The sequence below is a fragment of the Cydia splendana genome, chromosome 18 (genome assembly GCF_910591565.1).
Source record: "Cydia splendana chromosome 18, ilCydSple1.2, whole genome shotgun sequence".
NCBI lineage: Eukaryota > Metazoa > Arthropoda > Insecta > Lepidoptera > Tortricidae > Cydia > Cydia splendana.
In genome coordinates, this window is record NC_085977.1 from 18,298,029 (window position 1) to 18,318,036 (window position 20,008).

The 20,008-nt window shown below is 39.3% G+C and overlaps 2 protein-coding genes across 3 annotated transcripts; one reads left to right on the forward strand and one right to left on the reverse strand.

The window, feature by feature from the left end:
* The first annotated feature begins 8,707 nt into the window (after positions 1-8,707).
* Positions 8,708-13,812, forward strand: LOC134799672 (uncharacterized). The gene is made up of 4 exons (XM_063772112.1): positions 8,708-8,921; positions 12,327-12,519; positions 13,164-13,270; positions 13,673-13,812. Exons 2-4 carry the CDS (start codon positions 12,335-12,337, stop codon positions 13,810-13,812), a joined length of 432 nt encoding a protein of 143 aa, XP_063628182.1. The 5' UTR covers positions 8,708-8,921; positions 12,327-12,334.
* Positions 13,813-15,060: 1,248 nt separating this feature from the next.
* LOC134799265 (uncharacterized) lies at positions 15,061-19,842 on the reverse strand. Of its 2 annotated transcripts, none has more exons than XM_063771641.1 (3): positions 19,736-19,842; positions 15,528-15,707; positions 15,061-15,227 (listed from the first exon to the last, which is right to left on the reverse strand). In XM_063771641.1, exons 1-3 carry the CDS (start codon positions 19,808-19,810, stop codon positions 15,138-15,140), a joined length of 345 nt encoding a protein of 114 aa, XP_063627711.1. In that variant the 5' UTR covers positions 19,811-19,842; the 3' UTR covers positions 15,061-15,137. The 2 variants fall into 2 exon arrangements, with proteins under 2 accessions (XP_063627711.1, XP_063627712.1); XM_063771642.1 differs by having other exon boundaries at positions 15,093-15,227; positions 15,520-15,707.
* Positions 19,843-20,008: the final 166 nt, after the last annotated feature.

Below are 20,008 nucleotides of genomic sequence, written 5' to 3' on the forward strand. Positions count from 1 at the left end.
CGAGTAATCTGGATCAGAAGAGACAAGTAGATGTAGCTTGATTGAGCTGGATTGAGCTACATAAACCCAAAGTCCTCTCCAACGAGCGACACTATTATCCGCGGATCGTGAGAGAGGCGATTGAAATTAAAAAACACCCTAAAAATTTCAATCGTGAGGACGGGTACAAATTATCGTCTACTTGGGGACCAGTGATTCAAATGTTGAAACCAGCGGATATATCTTCGGACCAGTGTACGGATACTGTGAGTGTTGCGTGCCGTGCCGTGGACAATAAACATTAAACTTTAACGGGTAGCTGCAATTTCTTTGTCTACCCCGAACATTTTTATAAACTAGATAGATAGATAGATAGATAATATTTATTTCTGATTGAAAATTTACATGTTATTCTTCCTTAAAAATAGCAGAAATTCACAAAAAGATCGTCAAGTGTATACAAACAAAATTAAAAGAATAATAAAAAATAGTAAATTGTGAATCAATAATGTCAAAAATAAAATAGAATAGAAATCAAATTTCAAATTAAAATGTCATAAAACTTAACTAAAACCTAAAACTATTTTGTATATAATACTAGGGCTTTCCTAGGTCATATAATGTCATATTCCATAAATAAAATATAATGTCAACAATCAATACAAAAAACAATATAAAATAAAAACAATAATTTCAATTTAATGCCAAGTAAAATTATTAATATTTGTATCGTTCACTGTACTCTTTAACAGAGTACAGCGATGTCGTTAGGAACAGTTCTTTTAGTCGGCGATCAAATATGTCGTCAGAGGTTTCATTTCTGATATTGGCGGGTAGACGTTCATACAGTGACGGACCTATTACTCGCGGGTTTTTGTCGAGCAGCGCTAGCCGCCGCGGCACGGGCAGTAATCGCCCCGTTTGGCGGGTTATTCCGCCAAGCATATTCGACCGTTTGAATTGGTTAATATTTTTGCGCGTAAACATTATAATTTCATACACGTAAAGCGAGTAATAGGTCAATATATTGAATTTTTTAAAGAGTTCTCTACACGAGTGCCTCGGACTCACACCTGCCAATATTCGTATAGCCCGTTTTTGTAATATAAATACTCGGTCTGAATCGGTTGAGTTGCCGTATAAGATTATACCGTAGTGCATCAGTGAAAAGAAATATGCATAGTATATTTGAATTAGGGCATCATTTGAAACAATTGGTTTCAGTTTGCGCAGCGCAAACACAGCGCTGCCCAACCTTTCACACAAGTTGTCTATGTGTTCTTTCCACTTCAGCTTGGCGTCGATGGTGAATCCGAGGAACCTGCATGAGTCACAGCGTGGTATCGGACTCTGTCCTAGTGGAATGTGTGTAGTATTTCCAGCTGAGAATAACATTACGTTCGATTTCGAAGTGTTAAGGACGAGGCCGTTTGCCGAAAACCATTTGTGAAGTTGGCGGTAAGCGTTTGCTATATTTTGCTCGAGTTGCAAGTGCGTGTGAGCGGTTACTATCACGGTTGTGTCATCGGCAAACAACACCGTCATACCTTCGGTAACAGAGGCAGGGAGATCATTTATAAACATTAAAAACAGGGTGTTTCCGAGCGCCGATCCTTGTGGTATTCCTAGTTTTAACACACCTGCTTCGGATCTCGTGTTTTCAATGGAGCCCGATGTCTCCATTTTGACCTCGACCGTCTGCTTTCTATCATTTAGGAACGATGCAAATAAGTCATGAACTTTATTTCTGATTCCATAGTGCTCTATCTTTTCCAATATCAGTTCATGACTTATAACATCGAACGCTTTCGATAAATCGCAGAATACCCCTGCTACCTTCTCCTTTGTATCTAAAGCGGTTGAAACGCAATCATATATTTGATAAGCCGCTGTTGTCGTTGATCTATTTTTTCTGTATGCAAATTGTCTGTCCGTTAGTAGGTCATTTGTCTCGAGATGATTCATTAAGGTGTTTGATAAAATAGATTCAATCATTTTGGAAACATTAGGTACAATGGTGATGGGTCTATAATTATCCACAGAAGATTTTTCCCCTTTACCTTTATATACTGGACACACTCGTGTGCATTTCAGTACGTTAGGGTACACTCCGGAAGCAAACATGGAGTTTATAAGTTCCACTAGTAACCCTGCAACGACTGGCCAAACGCACTCGAGTATGTTCAGTGATATATCATAAATATCTAAGGTCGTGTTTTTTTTTCTTCAGGGACCGCAACGTACGGTTTAGATCTGTTAGTGTAACTGTGGGTAAAACAAGTTCAGGGGTGTTTGTGTTTTGTAAGTGTTGTTCTAAGTACTGTACAGAGTCCGATTTATTTATATTTAATTTAAACTTCGAAGCTACTGTGAGAAAGTGTCGGTTTAGGTATTCTGGCACATCTCGAGGTGGTATGCTGTTTCCGTTTTCATCCTTTAGGGAGATGGTATGTTGCGGTTGTTTTGTGGACGTTTCGTTGTTGACTACGCGCCACATTTCTTTTGACGGGTTTTTGTTGTTGACGATGCGATTAGCAAAGTATTCACGTCGTGCTGTCAAAGACTCCGATTTTATGCGATCAGCTTGATAGCTGATGCGTTCCGCTAAAGTTTCCAGTTCCGGGTACTGACGTTTCATTTCAGTTAGATCATTATAATCTAAAATTAGTTCCGAGAGGGTTTCAGTGAGCCATGGGACCGATTTACTTTTCTTGATTAAAATATTTTTGGTCGGGAAATGAATATCAATATAATACCTTAAAACATTAAATAATTTATCAAATTTATGGTCAATAGAAAGCATGTCATCAAATATAAAATTCCAATTGTAATTTTCAATGTCAATAAAAAATGCTAATAAGGATTGGTCAGTATATAGTCGCTTTTGGATATAGGTGTTTGGCTTGATTTTTTGTCTCAACTCGTCAGTGGGCAAGGTAAACACCTGGGCGCTGTGGTCGCTGATGGGGGTGTCAAGCGGAGCAGCCGCGACGCCCCGCCACCCGCGCGCCACCAGCCCGCAGTCGATGCTACTTGCACTGTGTGCGGTCACACGGGTCGGAAACTCAACACAGTTTCTACACATGTAACTTTGAAGGATTTCGTCTACTCGCCGTTTAGAAATGTTATCAGACATAAAATCAACATTTTGATCTCCGACCAGAATGAACTTTTTATCCTCATTTGTGAGCTTATCTAATAATAAATCTAAATTATTCAAATACATGTCAAAATCACCATTTCCAGTGCGATATAGAACAATAATAATCAAATTTAAATTACATATTTCAATTGCGGTGAACTCAAAGTGAAACTCAATAGCCAGGCTCTGAAGGTCATTTCGCTGTCGATATTCAATATCGCCCCGTGTGTACAGAGCAACACCGCCATGTGCTATGTTTTTACGACAGTAGCTGTTTGCAAGCCGATAGCCACATAACCTAACTCGCTCGATTTCATATTTTTTGCACCATGTCTCACTACAGGCTAGTACATCGGGTTTTTCAGAGTTCAATAATAAGTCTAATATCCCAGTTTTGCCACAAATTGAACGTACATTTTGATGAATGATCTTGAAATTGGATGAAGTGACTATCGTGGTGGCCGATCGCCGCTGTTTACTAAGAAGTTTTTTGGCTGCACTATATTGAAGTATCTAATAGACACACCAGTGGGCCAGTGTTTGTGATTTCGGATTATACCTACTTTGTCCGCCGGTACATCAACCTTAAACGAAGAATAGTGCCCTCTCGTGACCTTCAGCTGCTCACACTTGCCAACCTGGACGCGCATGCTGGACTGTATGTGGTTTACGACTTCGTCTGGGGTGGTATCTGCACTTAAGTTGAAGATGTGCAGGCTAGCAGACCGTGGTTCAGCAGCACACAGCCCTTTTTGTCGCTTCGCTGGTGCCGCGGCTGACCTTGAAGGCGGTGCGCACACAGCTGGTACGAGTACATCCTGTGTTGGGGACTTCACGAACAAACACGACTCCTCGGATACTACTCCTACTGCAGGTGGTGCACGATCAGCAGCAGGCTTTGCAGGCATGGGGAGCGCAGTTAGCTGTGATGGTGCGCTGGCAGCTGGCATAGTTTGAACGTCATCTGGCGATGCTGATGATTGCCCTACGAGACTTTCCGACTGCATCTTGCGACGTGGACGGGACCGGAGCCGCTGCATTTCCAGTGGCAAGGCCTTCAAGGGGCGTGTAGGAGTAGTTTCTTCGGGCCTGGTTAAGGAGGTGGATTTTTCACTTAGTGGTTGTGTATTTTCTTGAGCACCGATGTGAATAAAAGTGAGTGCTTCTGGACCAGAGTCGTTAAGTACTTGTGATGTGAACTCTCGCGTACTGAGGTCAGTTTCTTCATATTTCAAGATCGATAATATTTGTGCATTCTGTTTTTTTATTTCGATTTGTTGACGTTCTATTATATTATATGTTTCGTCCATTTTTTGTCTCATTTCACACACAGTTTTCTTTAAATCCAAAATAACGGACATAAGCTTCTCGTCACTACAGTTTTCTTTCAATTTTGATTTGGCCATTTCCACTTTTTACGTCACTGGGTCTATATATGTCACAATTAAATTAAAAATAGTCTGATTTTGTCACTTTATACACACTAAATTATTTATAATAAAAATAACTAATTTCGGGTAGTTTAGTGGTGTTTTATTAATATCTCCGTTGACATTTGTTGGGACGTCAGTCTTTCCGTGACCACAGCTGGTGCAACTCAGCTGAAACGTCGGAATTAAAGGTAAAAACAATGAAATTATATCGCGGTAGACCCGTTTGTGTAATTAAATAGATGTAGCTTATTTTGATTTCTGCAAGGCATTCGACCGAGTTGACGGCGATATCCTACTGAGGAAGCTCTGTATGAGCGGGTTTTCAACCGATTTGCTCCAGTTTTTGGCGAATTACCTCTCAAGCAGACAACAATATGTTTGCTACGAGGGTTCTAGGTCCACTCCTTTTTTGGTTACTTCGGGCATTGGACAGGGGAGTAATCTCGGGCCTCTCTTATTTCTCATACTTGTTAATGATCTTCCGGCAGCAATTAAATTCTCAACGTGCTTGCTTTTTGCAGACGATTTAAAATTAGCTCTACCCATCGAAACTGGTAACGATAACAGAATGCTACAGTCAGATATAGACGCCGTTCACACCTGGGCCCAAAAGAACAGCCTCGGCCTCAATGAGGACAAATGCACTGTGATGTCTTATACGCGAGCGCGCCAACGTATACACTGCATATACAAAATGGAGGGAAAACCACTGAAACAAGTCAGTGAAATAAAAGATCTAGGTACATGGTCTGATCCTCAGCTCACTTTTAACCAACATATTGTAAAGGTCTGTAATGAAGCCAGGAGATGTCTGGGATTCGTTATACGGCAGGCAAAAATGTTTACAAACAGGCACGCTATCAGCATTTTGTACAACGCGTTCGTGCGTAGTAAGCTGGAAACTAATGCTTTAATCTGGAATCCCCATGAGCAGCAGTATAAACTTCTTCTGGAAAGGGTACAAAAACCATATGCACGTTTCCTATATAAAAAGTTATATGGTTACTACCCATACTTATATCCAACTCTTTTTATACTTGGAATGGTGGACTACACATCGCTGGAGGCTCGGAGGAATACCTATCTAATTAAATATTTCCTTCGGCTTATACGGGGAACACTAACTAATCCTGCCTTACTCTCCCTGGTAGCAATTCGGGTACCCCAGGCTTCCACCAAGCTATTACGCGCTCGCAGCCGCGGCTTCTTTGCCGTCCCGCCGGCCAAGACGCGTGCTCTCTCTTTCTCCCCGCTACATCAAGCGATGACGCAATTAAATAGCATCTTAAACAGCGATAGCCAACTTGACATATTTTACACCTCTGAGAACCAATTTCTGACAGCATCCAACCGTTACCTTGAGTCAATAGTGGCGAAAAGCTCCATACTGTAAATCGACATAACATTATAGAATTAGAATTTTTGACATTTTGCTCGTGTACCTGTTTTTTATTTAATTTATAGTAATTTATGGTAATTTATTTTTATTGCAATTGTAATTAATTTTATCCCCCATGTAATATTGTAATTTAATCCATCTTAATTAAGTACCTGTCTGCATGTTAGACATAAGTAACACAACACCGATTAGTACGTAAGGTTTAACTGTTAGTGCTAATTGTAAAATAAAATAAACAAATAAACAAATTATAAAATAAATGTTAGAACTAAAAACACACAATTATGGCTGCGGTGTATTTAAATTTCCGGCCGCGGAAGTGACGGAATTTGACACCCTTCGTCCAAAAAACTCCTATCTTTCATGGTCGACATTTCTAGACGTTCTGTCGGAACGCTCACCACAAAACAATTAAAATTCACAGTCTGTCAAGATTCCAACTTCGCAACCAGTTCGAACATTATCTCTCTCACATCGATTCTAAAAATAAATAGAATTTTACGAAGCTTACGCTCGAGCTTGGATTGCCTTTCAGAGTCAGTAAGGACCGGAACCTCACCTACTCACTTGCAGCTATTCGTCAGAACCTGCTGGATTCTGGCGCCCTGCTGACGCTGGCACTGCCCGTGGTGGACTTTCAGTTCGCGCACTATCTCTCTAAGATTGCTCCTGACGGGGTACTGAACGTCACGTTACTTATGCACGAGGTTAGATTTGTTTACTATTTAATCTTATCGATATTGCTGTTTACAGAGCACCCTCACTTCTATGATGAACGACCGGTTTCTTCTCTTACCTGCCTTGTATTAAAGCCAGTATGTCTTATGGAGGACAAGTTATACTGTGTTCTGGCAGTCAATCAAATTTTGATTGGGCTCCGCAGCCTGTTTATCTACAGTTTCAATGGAGGAAAATACGTTACTATAATTTTTTTTCAGAATCAGAACACATTTTCTCACTCTTAGATTAAAATTGATCTTAGGTCGTTATAATTAATTTAGTTTTGATTTTACTATTCTTAGTTCTGCAGCAGATTACCTTTCACCAGATTCCCTGTCCTCAGCTAGCCCCAAGTTGCGAGGACGTCCTGCTGAAATGCTCGTGGGCCGGTAAAGAGAAACCCTGCGACAGATTGTTCGCGACCCGCACCACCTCCGTCGGGGTGTGCTGCGTGTTCAACGGCCGATATGAGTAAGCTTTATATATCATCTTCATTATCATCTAATCAGTAGCCATTTATGGGTAATGGAGAGTCCATTCTAAAAGATTGTCGACAAATAGTCATTATTTTGTCTACAATTGTACATTCCATACTTAGCCACTGCAAAGGCCACTGCGGAGCGTATACTTATACACAACTTGATTCCGACGGCATTGCCTAATTTGATTAAAGTGAGTACTCATTCTACAGGTATCGAATAAAAGCTAGCCAAATTACTTTCCGCTTGCCCAGCAGATCTGACTAAAGAGCTACCACTTTACTTAGGTTAGGTATAAAAATTTAGAACTGCTACACACAAAAGAAGTTCGTCATTGCGTTACATACTATTGGTCCTTTTACCACTCTCATAAATTTGACAAACTTCAACAATCTTCACCAGAACACTGATGTACATTCTTTGACAAATATGACGAAAAACCTCATTGTTGCCGGTTCAGTTTTGTAACTTGTTTGTTGTTGTAAAGATAAACATAGTTTGTTTTTCGTATTTGTAGGGATTTTGACCGCTACACTTCTCCAAAGATCTTGAATAAGGTCGGTTTAGAAAACGGTCTTTCCGTGGCCATCAGAGAAGACGTTGACGACTTTGCTTATGAGAGGAAACCTTCGGCTGGGATTGAGGTATGGCTATATTTCTTCATAGCTTAATTATACGCAACGTTAGATAACGAGAGCGAGAAAGAGATATTCTGACCGGACCAAGGTCGCTGTCCGGTACGTCCGTCTGACACAGCTTTAACGATTGTCAGGTGCTGATATTCGACGGGACCGAGTACCCGTTCCTAGAGGGCGGGTCCGTGCGCGTGCAGCTCGCCCCGCGTGAGACCTCCTCGTACTACACCATCTCCGTCCGCGCACAACTTGTTAGCCCGGAGATCGTCTACTTCACTGAGGCTTGGGTGTGTTATTGCCGCTTCATCGTATGTTGTGTACAATCAGCAACAATATTAGCTTAGCACCCGCAGGTAGTCGACGACAAAGACATATTTAAATTTTTCAGTAGAGTAATAAGGTGCAAAAGTGTAAACTTATTTTTTACGTTGACTGCTCATCATACTAATTAGTACATGCAGCATTATATTAACCAGGTATTCTTATTAATTCATATATTATTATGTTCCAGTCTTTTGCTTCCTACAAATGTGCTTTGATAGATATTGGGTTAAATTGTTAAATAATTGTTTGGCATAATGCCAACGGCCACTTTCTGTCACCGCACCGCTCGCCGTCAGCAGGATATTCATCCTCACACCCTAGAACCTAAATGGTCGCGCACTGTGGTGTTTAAGAGGAATTTCCTCCCGCGGACGCTCCGGCTGTGGAATGAGCTCTCTGCAGAGTTACCCGAGGGACTGCAGTATGGGGTTCTTCCAAAAAGGAGTGTACAGGTTTTTAAAGGTCCGGCAAGGCGCATGTAACATTTCTGGAGTACCAGGCGTCCATAGGCTGCGGTGACTGCTTAACATTAGGCGGGCCGTACGCTTGTTTGCCACCGGGGTGGTATAAAAAAATATGTTAAAAAATTGTAGGGTTCACAACTTACTATTGCATGGTTTGGTTGTTAGCGAGGCTGCCGCATCTCCAAGCCAAGCGCCGCTCGCTCCAGCCGCAGCTACTCCTGGTGTCTGCTCGAGTGTCGCCGCAACGCCGCGCTACAGCTGTGCGGCTGCGTGCCCTACTCGCTGCAACCAAGGCAGGAGCGAGTCTGCACGCTCAACGAGCTCAGCTGCTTGAACAAGCACCGAGGTAAAAAATAACCCTATTTAATAACTGATAATAAGTCGCAACTGGTCACCACCAGATGAAGAAGCTTATGATCACTGGTCGCATAGCAAGTTAGCGTAGGCATGAACGTATGACCACACGCGTTGGGCGGACAGAATAATGTCAGAAACAAGCAACATTACAGACATGCACCGGACCCAAGATATAGAGCGGCTTTAGGAGAGCAGTGGTAAATAGTGTCCACAGTTGTCCAACCAAGATAAAAATGGAAGAAATTAGAGGGGGCGACTACCACTTCTATCCAATACTGTAAGGCTAAAATGGTTAATGGTATGGCAATCTTGATGTGATGGCAAATAGGTATATTAAGCTACCAAATCATCTTCTATACCATGGTATAATAATATACTCCGCCTGGTACTCCATTCCGAGATTCGCGTATGACCTAACTGACACGCGCCTACGTCATCATGCTGTTTACAGGTTCTCAAACTTTGAAATGTGGGAGAATTTTAACCAACGGTGAAAATTATTTTAACGGCATTAATTTTAAGTTATTCATGTAGAAACATAGTAAAATAAAACAAATCTAATGTATTAAATTAAACTTTATTTATCTATACAAGACAAACGTTTAAAAAACTAATTCACAGTTACACATTAATTACCAAGCTTACGACGTGAAAAGTTTGGAAAACACTGCGACTGCTGACACTGAGCGAGAAGGAAATAACAATTAACACGCGTTCGACAAGGATGACGGTCAGGGCATGAAGTTATCTAGATCCGAATTGTCAAATGTCCACAGCGCTATCCTGTGTTGCCAGTAGTATAAACAGAATTACCCGAAAGTCTGAAATTTGTTTCGTGAATCGGAAGATATTGCTAACGAGTAATTAAAAATGACGTGTTATTGTAAAATTTAAGCTAAAATACATATAAATGAAAATTCTAAAATTATAAAGAAATATTTTAACTTATTAACCATAGGTATAATGTACCCATGTAACATGTTATGTTGAAATAAAGTGGCAATGTTATTGTGACGTAATCGCGTGTCACTCTGGGAATGGAAGACCATGTTCTATACATATAATAAAGCTGAAGACGGTCGAAAGTCTGTACATGGAAGATATTTGAAAAAAAGTTGGCTGGGGATACTTAGAATCGATAACAGAACACGTTCCAAAAGTATTTAGAATTTTTGTCTGTTTGTCTGTTTGTCTGTTTATCTGTTTGTCTGTTTATTTGAACGCGCATCACGTGAAAACAGCTGAACGGATTTTGATGAAAACTTTACTAATCTGTCGAGAAAATTCCCGGCCAGGTTATATACTATAAAAATTCGACCCCTAAAAGGGGGGGTAGTCATAACATACGATTGACTTAAGTTTGCCCCTGAATCTTAAGGCGCTACTTAGGAAGGACGGGCAAACTTTTTTCAAATATGTGCTACCACTATTGAGTACCCTGGTAAACTAACAGATGGCGCTGAATTTAATACGTTGTGACATGAATAAGCCACCGAGGAAAGATTTTGCCAAATTAACTCTAAGTTTAGAAGAGGGGTTACGGATATCAACAAAATAATTGAATAATTATGTTGATTTAATAAATTAATAATACAACAAAATTAAACGACAGTAAATTAATTGCCCCTCATTGCACAGTGCCATCTTTTGGGGAACTGAGTAAACATTAATTTTCAATAACTTTCTAAGTCAAATTGCGTTTTTTATATCGAAATATTTTCGCGCTCGCTTCGCTCGCGTTTTCAATAACATTATAAGGGTGTACTGCCATCTCGCCGAAATACTTTTCCCCTAATTTCACTTCCCAACCAAGTTATTGCAGTACTTTTAGTTGGCAAACCAATGCTTAGCATATTATTATTTAGCATAATTTTTATTTGATCACAATTTTATTTAGCAGATGTTCAATTTACCACGATTTATTTAGAAAAATAGTCACTAAGCAAATGTTTTATTATACCTAACTATTTATTGTTAAATAATGTTTGCCCAAATTGAAACTTTGCATACTTTTTATTTGATCACAATTATATTTTGCATTTTTTTTTATGACCCTAAAAACGAAACTGCTCCCAGAGATAGGTAGGTTATTCACAATATTAGGCGAAAAATAATTTATGCCTATCAATACATTCGACATAACAATAAAAGACATTTTGAAACATGACCAACTAAATATTATGCCATACAATAATATTGTAAATAATCATTTGCGACATGTTATATATGCGAAACATTGGTTTGCCATCTGATAGTTTTGCCAAATGATACTATGGGAAAAATAGTTTGGGAAGTGATAATGTGCCATACAATTTTCGGCCATATATTAGTAAAGTAAACCCATTATAAGATATGATAAAGGTGACATTCGGATGGCGACTGCAGTAGCATTACTCTGTTGCAATGTTACTGCTGCAGCACTGTCAATTTTCGTGATAAAATGATGTGACTGATTTCCATACTAAAAGTAAAAATGTACAACTGTCTATCAAATTGAGTTTTTATATCAAAAAATGTTGGCACTCGCTTCGCTCGCGTTATTAATAACATTCTAAGATATGGCGACTGCAGCAGCATTACTCTGTTGCAATGTTACTGCTGCAGCACTGTCAATTTCCGTGATAAATTTATGTGACTGATTTCCATTCTCAGCTGTAATGCGGCAATGAACGTCACTCAACTTACCAAAAAAATTCAATGTAATTTCGATGACCCTAGGGAGAGGGGGCACCATGGTCTAGAAATGCTTAGGGCATCAAAATATCTTAATCCGGCACTGGTCGTTTGCGGAGTGAAACGATTTGGGACTCGCATTTTATACGCATTACCATGCCTTCCCGAAAAAAAACGAATCATTCGCGAAAGTCTCGCAACGCATTGAGGTTACAAGGGTCACGTGATCTTCCTCAGGAGTCTGAAGAAGACCACGGTGAGTGGGTGGCGCTCTAGCCAAGCAGGCCGCTTCGCTTCGCTCGCGCGCGTATACCTTACTGTATCGTCCGATATACATCTACTACTCTGTCGTTTAAATCACGTGTAAAATTTGAATAAGGGCGAAAAAAAACTATTGATTTTGTAGTGTAGTTTTATTTAGTTTTACCGAATTGTAAAATATTTTATCTGGACTACAGTCCTCTAGCATATCCATCCGTCAACTTTACTTCAAGTTCCGCCTCCAGGGGAGAGGGAGAGAAATTAGGCTTAGAAATTAGCCGCTTACTGACACAGACCGAATTCCACGCGGGCGGAGCCGCGGGCACAGCTAGTCCAAAATAAACATGTTCTTTACATTTGTAAATAGACCATTACAATGTGCGTGTGACAATCATAATCTTTATTCTACGGTAATTATACTGCTATAAAATGCCTAAATGCACCTTGTGAACTTTTCCAGAGAAATTCATGTACTACCACCCCATGGGCTACACCTTGGAAGACCCGGACGGGGGGGCCCTGAGTGAGGAGCTGCAGGACGCCCTCTTCTGCTCCGAGTGCTGCGCGGACTGCGCACGTCCCGTCTACCGTGTGACAGCTTCTTATGCCCCGATTTTCGGCCGGCATAAGTCAGTGTTCTTGGACAAATTCACGTAAGTTAGAGTGATCCTGTGTCTAAGTTACCTGAACCCTGTCTACCGTGTGACAACTTCTTATGCTTAATAAGTCAGTGTTTCTGGATAAATTCACGCAAGTTAGTGATCTCGTGTCTAAATTACCTAAAAACAGCCAGGACGCCAATACTTGATAGAAAACGTCAACTTGTAACATGAGAAGCCGACATGTTACTCACTGTAAGGTGAAAACACCTTTCCAGTTGGGCTAGGTACTTCATATTTCGATGTGCCCTACCTACATTTAATTATTTTAAGTATTTTATTCCCTTTATTGAATCAATTTGGTTGAGTAGACCGTCATTACTCTCGTATTTGTATACGTAATTCGCTCAGACACAGTCAGAAAGGAAGAGCTTCGCTTTTTCTGCTCTACCGACCTGTAAGTGGAGGATGTGTACAAACGCAAGAGTTGAAGCGACGAAAGTGCGTGTAGACGAGACGGTCTTTACTGATAGACGTTCTTCTCCACATTGACCTTAAATTTTAATATTAATATATTTTTCCTTTTGCATTGGACCGGCAATCCAAGGATGTGGGTTCGAGTCCGACGTTGGCCAGAGTTGATCATCGTAGATTTTTTCTGTATTTACAATTTATAGACCTTAAATTTTATTTGCCAGACACGGCCTGTCACTGATAAACACGAGCGTGTTCCACTTCTTCTACTCGTCGGAAGACCAGTATCTTTACGCGGTGATGAGTAACTCTGACTGGTACGAGACGATCGGTGAGTATAGAAATATTTTGCATCAGAACTAAGTAATTCTAATAATATTCACACCTGGTCTAAACCAAGATATTAAAATTTGTTTTGGAACATGGTTGGGGATTTTTGACCATCGGCCCGATTCGAACGTCAAATATTACGACTTTTATAATCACAAGTGGTGTTTGCCTATAATTAGTTGGCAAAAAACTTATCGACATTCGAATTATATTCGAATCGGGCCGTATAGCTTCGAGTTCGACGACGACGTCCGACACTTCGTTATATAGGTATATGTAGAAAGCACGTACGTGATCACCGATCATAGAAAACGAAACGTCGAACGCCTCGGCCCGGCTCGACCCGGGCAGTTCTAATGTGAGTCATCCCTTGAGTAAGTTAAGATATTAATTGACATTTCAGGTTCGATCAGCAGCCAATGCGTGATTCTCCTGGGCGTCAGCCTGGTGTCCGTCTTCGAGTTAGTGTTCCACTGCACCGTTAGATGGCGCTACCATTATAAACGGCGCAGGAGACTGCGAAGACATTCGCTGGAACGCTAAGATTCTAGATGTAGAGATTCTAAAGCATTCGCTAGAGCGCTAAGATTCTAGATCTAGAGATACTTTTCTTTGTACATTATAACATGTGCAGTGAACCGAGATTGTTTACCTATGGCGATTTTTTTAGTGTTTTCCACAGGTTTTTGACTGACAGTCGAGCGCTCGAAATTCTAAAATCAGTAGGTACCTACTTGGTATCTACTACCCTTCACGAGCATAAAATATCTTGCTGGTTTTGAAAAAATCTGCAGCAACTGTAAGATAATTTCGACACCAACGTATCGTAAATCTCAAATCACATGTCACTAATATTTAATATTTGCTTTCTTCTTAAAGAGTATATCAAGAGTTTCAAGTATTATATCAACCTAAATACTACGAGTATTTATAATATGTGTCCTTGGATTGCTTTGCAAATATTAAAATAAAAATACACGTCTGAAATCTCCAGTTTATAATTAATAAACAGAAAGTCGCTAATAAGTTACCCTTTACTAACCGTAAATAACACTTAATATTTAATAACACTTAAAAATAAAATACTGGGTTTTCTCAGTCTGTCTCAAATAACGCTTAGTCTCAATATGATGCAATGAAAACTGCAAAGTGTTTTGTAATCACACACTCCTTAATTATATGTAGGCAATTATAGTACAAGTACATGGAGACGGCTGGCAAGAAGCTAAAAATTGAAAACAGATGTCATTCGCTAAATAATTAATGACAAAGAATTCTGATCGCCAAAGCTGGATAAACCGGCGTCTCAAAATTTCGCGGTTGACACCATAAAAATGTGTCCCTAATTATAAAATACATCCTGTACGGATATGATGGTCGTTTTTGTCTACGTGACAGCGTGATAAAACGGTGTCCGTCACTTTCTATCCCGCGGAGTTAAAAAGTGACAGTTATTTTATCACGTGGATAAAGCTATCCATAATAAGTTGCTTTATATCGGGACAGTTGAAAGTAGGGATGCGTCTAATTAAGCTTCTTGGTAATTTTTTTATTACAAGTAAATAATGAAAGGCCGTCTACTGGCTGGCACTTAGAAATAAATAAAATAAAAACAGACGCCCGTAAGGGATGCGTATAGATGAAGAAAAAGGTGCAAGCACGTACACCTCGCCCTTTAGAGTTGGTTAAAGGTGCCCAGCTTTTAAAACATTGCATATACTGGAAAAATGTCATGGTCAGCAAGCTGAAAATGCCGGTTCGATTCCAGCTTCCGCCACTGGAGGGCTTAGTCACTTTTTCTTTAGTATACGACTTCTATTTCAGTGCATAAAAACAGATTTGACAAGACCCAGTGTCAACTACCTAGCCTATTCAGTGACGGTGTCGTTGGGGGCATCCTCCACGGGATCACACGCAGTCCCGCCGGTGCTCGGCTCTCCTATAATTGCTGGTATTACCTGGAACAGAAAGGGCTGCTTACATCACGGCCACGTTCTAGCTGTGGACATTCCAAAGTCCAATTAAGATTATGATACTCATAGTAGTCTCAGCTGGATCAGCAAGTGTTCTAACTTGTATGTAATTTTCAAGGGCTGAACCTTTTAAATAAGGACCTGTGTAATACTATGGTAAAGGATAAACGAACCTCTATGTCCGAGACCCGGGGATGGGCAACCTAGCGTTCTTCATGTCGAGGCCCTGGTTTCAGGAATCCTACAACCTGCACAACTTAAGTTGACTACAACCTACCCTAGTACCTGTTCTCCCAGCATCGCCAGGATCTGCGCCACCTTCTTGATGGCCTCTATGTCCTGGGGCCCCGGGATGGGGAACCTGGCGTCCTTCATGTTCAGGCGGGGGGCTTTGCTGACCACGCGTGAGGTCAGCTCGGAGACGGCGGCCAGCCCTGGGGGGTGGGAGGAGGGGTCATGGCCCAACTGTGAAAAAGGTTTTGTTTAATTATGGTTTGAAGGGTTTAAAAGATCCATTGATTGTGTAAAATGGGACTAATTCGTACTTCGAATTTGACAGCTGCCTTAGATGGAGCCATACACGACTCCGTAAATTATGCGGTAAGTCTGGTCTTAAATTTTACTTTCGTTTTTTTTGTAAATAATGTGTACTAATAAATCTAAGTTGCCTACTGATAATTTATATCAATAAGTAACGATGGCACCTAATACCTACCAACATATATACCAAATTATGAATTCAAATACAAACTCATGCAAGACAAAGGTTTGTGTTAATGCCCACTTATAGGTATACCTAGTTTTCACTGTGTGTTCAGTTCAGGGTGACATCAAATGCTACTTAATGCTTACCGATGGCCAGATGGCCACACCCCCTAAGTACAACATGTAAAAGGTGGGGCTGTGATTTTCCTACCACGAAACACATGTTTAAGAGATCATGTTCTCGGATTTTTTTTCAAGGGTAGATAGGTAGATAGTCTTCCGCACTACTAATATTTCCTTGTGATGTGCTATTAATATCCTTAAATATCAACTAAGCCGGTTTAAATCTGCGAATCATTAAGGAAGAACAACTTCTACCATGACGCCATCTTTATAGAAATTGATATTTGGATAAACCTATTATCAGTCATGTAAGTCATGCTAAAAATTATAAATTTAAATTAAACCTTAAACCTTTCCTTATTGATTTTTTGCTTTGACATAAGTCTTTGGTAAGCAAAATTGACAAATCAAAAAAAGATGCAAAAATTACATGGTTTTTAATGACCCGGTGGGCTTTTGAGGTCAGAAACTTGAATTTAACAAGTAACAATTCCCAAGTAACATTTTAGTCCTATAATTTTAGTTTTTATCGCTAAAAGCTTGTATAGACGTCGTATTAAGGTTTCAGAGGTGACCACCTGTCGTATAAAAGCGCTTGGCAGCACCTTTTTGCTCTATAGGCTTATACAGCGAATATATTCTATAAGCAATTGATGTAAAGGTTTATTTCATCATTTTATAGAGCCGTTATAGGCGTGTACTATAACAGGTTCAAATATAACCACTATAGAGCAATATTACTGTATAATAGTATTTGGAATCACTTTTATGCAACTAATTTGCGCTATTAAGGTTCCCTGCCAAGCCGCTATAGTTTTGTGTTTTAACAGTGACAAAAACCCAACTATACAACGATTTTAGGATATAGTGGCTTTAGAGATCACTGCTATAGTACATAATACTTTAGTAGTTTGCGCTATTAAGGTTCCCTGCTAGCCGCTATAGTTTTGTGTTCTAACAGTGACAAAAACCCAGCTATACAACGATTTCAGGATATAGTGGCTTTAGAGATCACTGCTATATTACATAATACTTTAGTAGTCATATGAACACTATTATAGAACTGTTTTGCTCTATAGTAGCGTTTTTGGGACATATTTATAGCGTTAAAAAGCGCTTTAGTAGTTTTTAAATCCCTATTATATCTCATCGCTGTAAAAGTCACAATGACTCTTTTATATCACAAAACTGTTGTATAGTGGTTTTGTTTTTTCTTTTAAAAGACAACAGCGTTATAGTTGAGTTTTTATGTCTTCTATCAACCGAGTTAGATACATAAAGGTAGAAAACGACTACTTGTAAATGATAAATTTGATCTGTAATGGCTACATATATCTTGCTTATATAAGTTCAGGCCTAAGCCGCATAATGTGGTTCCGTACAAAATATTTTTATATTTTAATGAATTGATAAAAAAGACCCCAGTGATATTAGTGACTGTAGGTGAGATTTATCATCAATGATTTAATACAAGCATAAAATCGTGACGGTTTAGATATTTATCGACATCCATTATTAGCACATTTTTTTTACCAATCACACTGAAAAAGGAAACAACAGTAATGACTACATCTAAATTTAAAAAAATCATATATCTTTCTAAAGAGTTTGTAGGTGTAACTGGGTCACAGCAATTTTCTTTTGGAACCCTAATTTTAATCATGATGGCGGTGAATATTTCGTCGTAAGTTCTATAGTTAGCCTATAAAAGCGTCGGATTTACTTCTTGGCTGTATAGTAGTAACTATGGTGAATATCATAATATTTTATTAAATTATTTTATTAAAAACATAAATAAATCGATGGGGCATTTAAAATTCCTCATTAAACTAATACTATTCTAACGGTAAAACTTCCGTCCCGTATACTTTTTGCACTAAGGACCGAATTATTCGACATCTAAATGGCGCATATTAATATAAAGTCTTTAGGTACTTATCACCATTTTACTTAGTACCGTTTTTGTGAAGTAAACACACAACAAAACCACTCACAACAGTTGATGGAAAACTTGATAGTAAATTTCGTAGTAAAGGAACTATGAATTCTACAATAGTATAAAAAAGCACTATAATACAATTTCAAATACTACTATAGTATAAAACAAGCACTATAATGGAATCTCAAATGCCACTATAGTATAAATTAACACTATAATGGCGTTACTGACAACAAATTAGCACAAAAGTGATCATCACATCACTTTTATAGACCTAAAACGTCACGACTGACACTGCTACAGGTCTACTATATCACTGAATGGCACATAAGATGCGCCATTTCGGCTTTATACAATCTTCTTTGGTCTTTTATAGGACCTTAGGTGGTATTTGGGAAACGTTCTATCGACTACTATAGAACCACAAATTGTTACTTGGGTTGTCACTATTAACATATAAAAAAACCTTCCGACTATTATATAAATTAAGTTTTGCTTTGATGAAAAATATATTAATAAAAAAAAGTAAAAACACGACTGCAGTTTAAAGGCGACCTCAAAAGTAAAAAAAAATAACAGTCTTGTCACAAGACTCTTGTGTATAAAACTAAGTACCCAGTAAACGTAAGCACTATTTTTGCTGAGTCACAAACATATTTATAATAATATGAAACATTAGCATGTGAATGTTATTTAGGGGACAAAAAATGCGCACAAACTAGTTGTATTTCCATACCCATACAACGGGTTCTAGTTCCGCCCATTCGGATTTGAATTTGAATGCAGTAGGTACCTACTGAGGCTGAGGTTTGTTTGCGCATTTAATCACTGGGTATTTTCCATGTCATTTTTGTAACATTGTCAAAATAAGAAAACATGTTTGCTTGCGTCTATAACTTAGCATCTAGTAACTGGAGACGTCATGGCTGTCATTTTCTGTACAAAACAGTCTGTCGATTTTTGCGGGGGAGGGGACGTCAAATGTACCTATTGCTATTTCTACATGATTTCTACGTAACGTACTCAATTTGCAGTAACACAATATAATTCGCTGAACACGTATAATTTATAAACTTTTTATCCACTTTTTACAAAAAAAATGAGTTAGCGGCCACACGGTGTATAAATTTTAAAACTTATAAAATTCACCAAAAACACTATTTTGATTGTTTAAACAGCCATGTCAGTTCATACAAACGACAAATCAAACTTGGACATATATTTTTCTTGAAAGACAAATCAAAATTGCACATAGGTATTTGTCTTTTTAAGCGGCCCAGTTACCAGTTCGCCGGACGATATCAGCCTGTCAGTTGTTCGGAACTGTCACCTTTTGCGTTTAGCTGACAGGCTGATATCGTCCGGCGAACTGGTAATCTGTGGGTCCCTTTAGGTTTAGAGGTTTTAGGGCTAGAGTTTACAGTGGCAGAACGTCCATAATTTCCATTGGTTTGCCTAATTTTAGACCGATGAGTATTTTCCTACAACTACATAGTAAGGGCTGATTTAGACGGCGCGCGAACTCGTATGCGATTTTAGTTACATTTAGGACTATTGGTTACATCCAATTCAGCCGACCAATCAAATACAGCAATGTAAGCATGCGAAACTCGCATGCGAGTTCTCGCACCGTCTAAATGAGCCTTGAAAGGTAAAGCCACATTATCTCCAGCTTGGCTAGGAATATTTCTGACGCGCCGCCACTGAGTGGTTATTGTAAACTTACTACACTGACAGCGGGCCCGGCCGAAGCCTGCCACAAGAGAAGCACCAGCACCAACAAACACTGCACCGCTCGCATCCTGACTGACCCACCTTCTCCATTAAAGACTCTTATAAGTATAACATCCCTATAATACCAGTTACTGTCACCACGTAACGGCCATTCGAATACTCATTCAATTGTTTACCGTATTTTCTCGCAACAAATTCTAAATTCAAAATGATATTCTAACGGCTGATATACGTGGTGAGGCAGAATAAACTATAGTAACTTTTT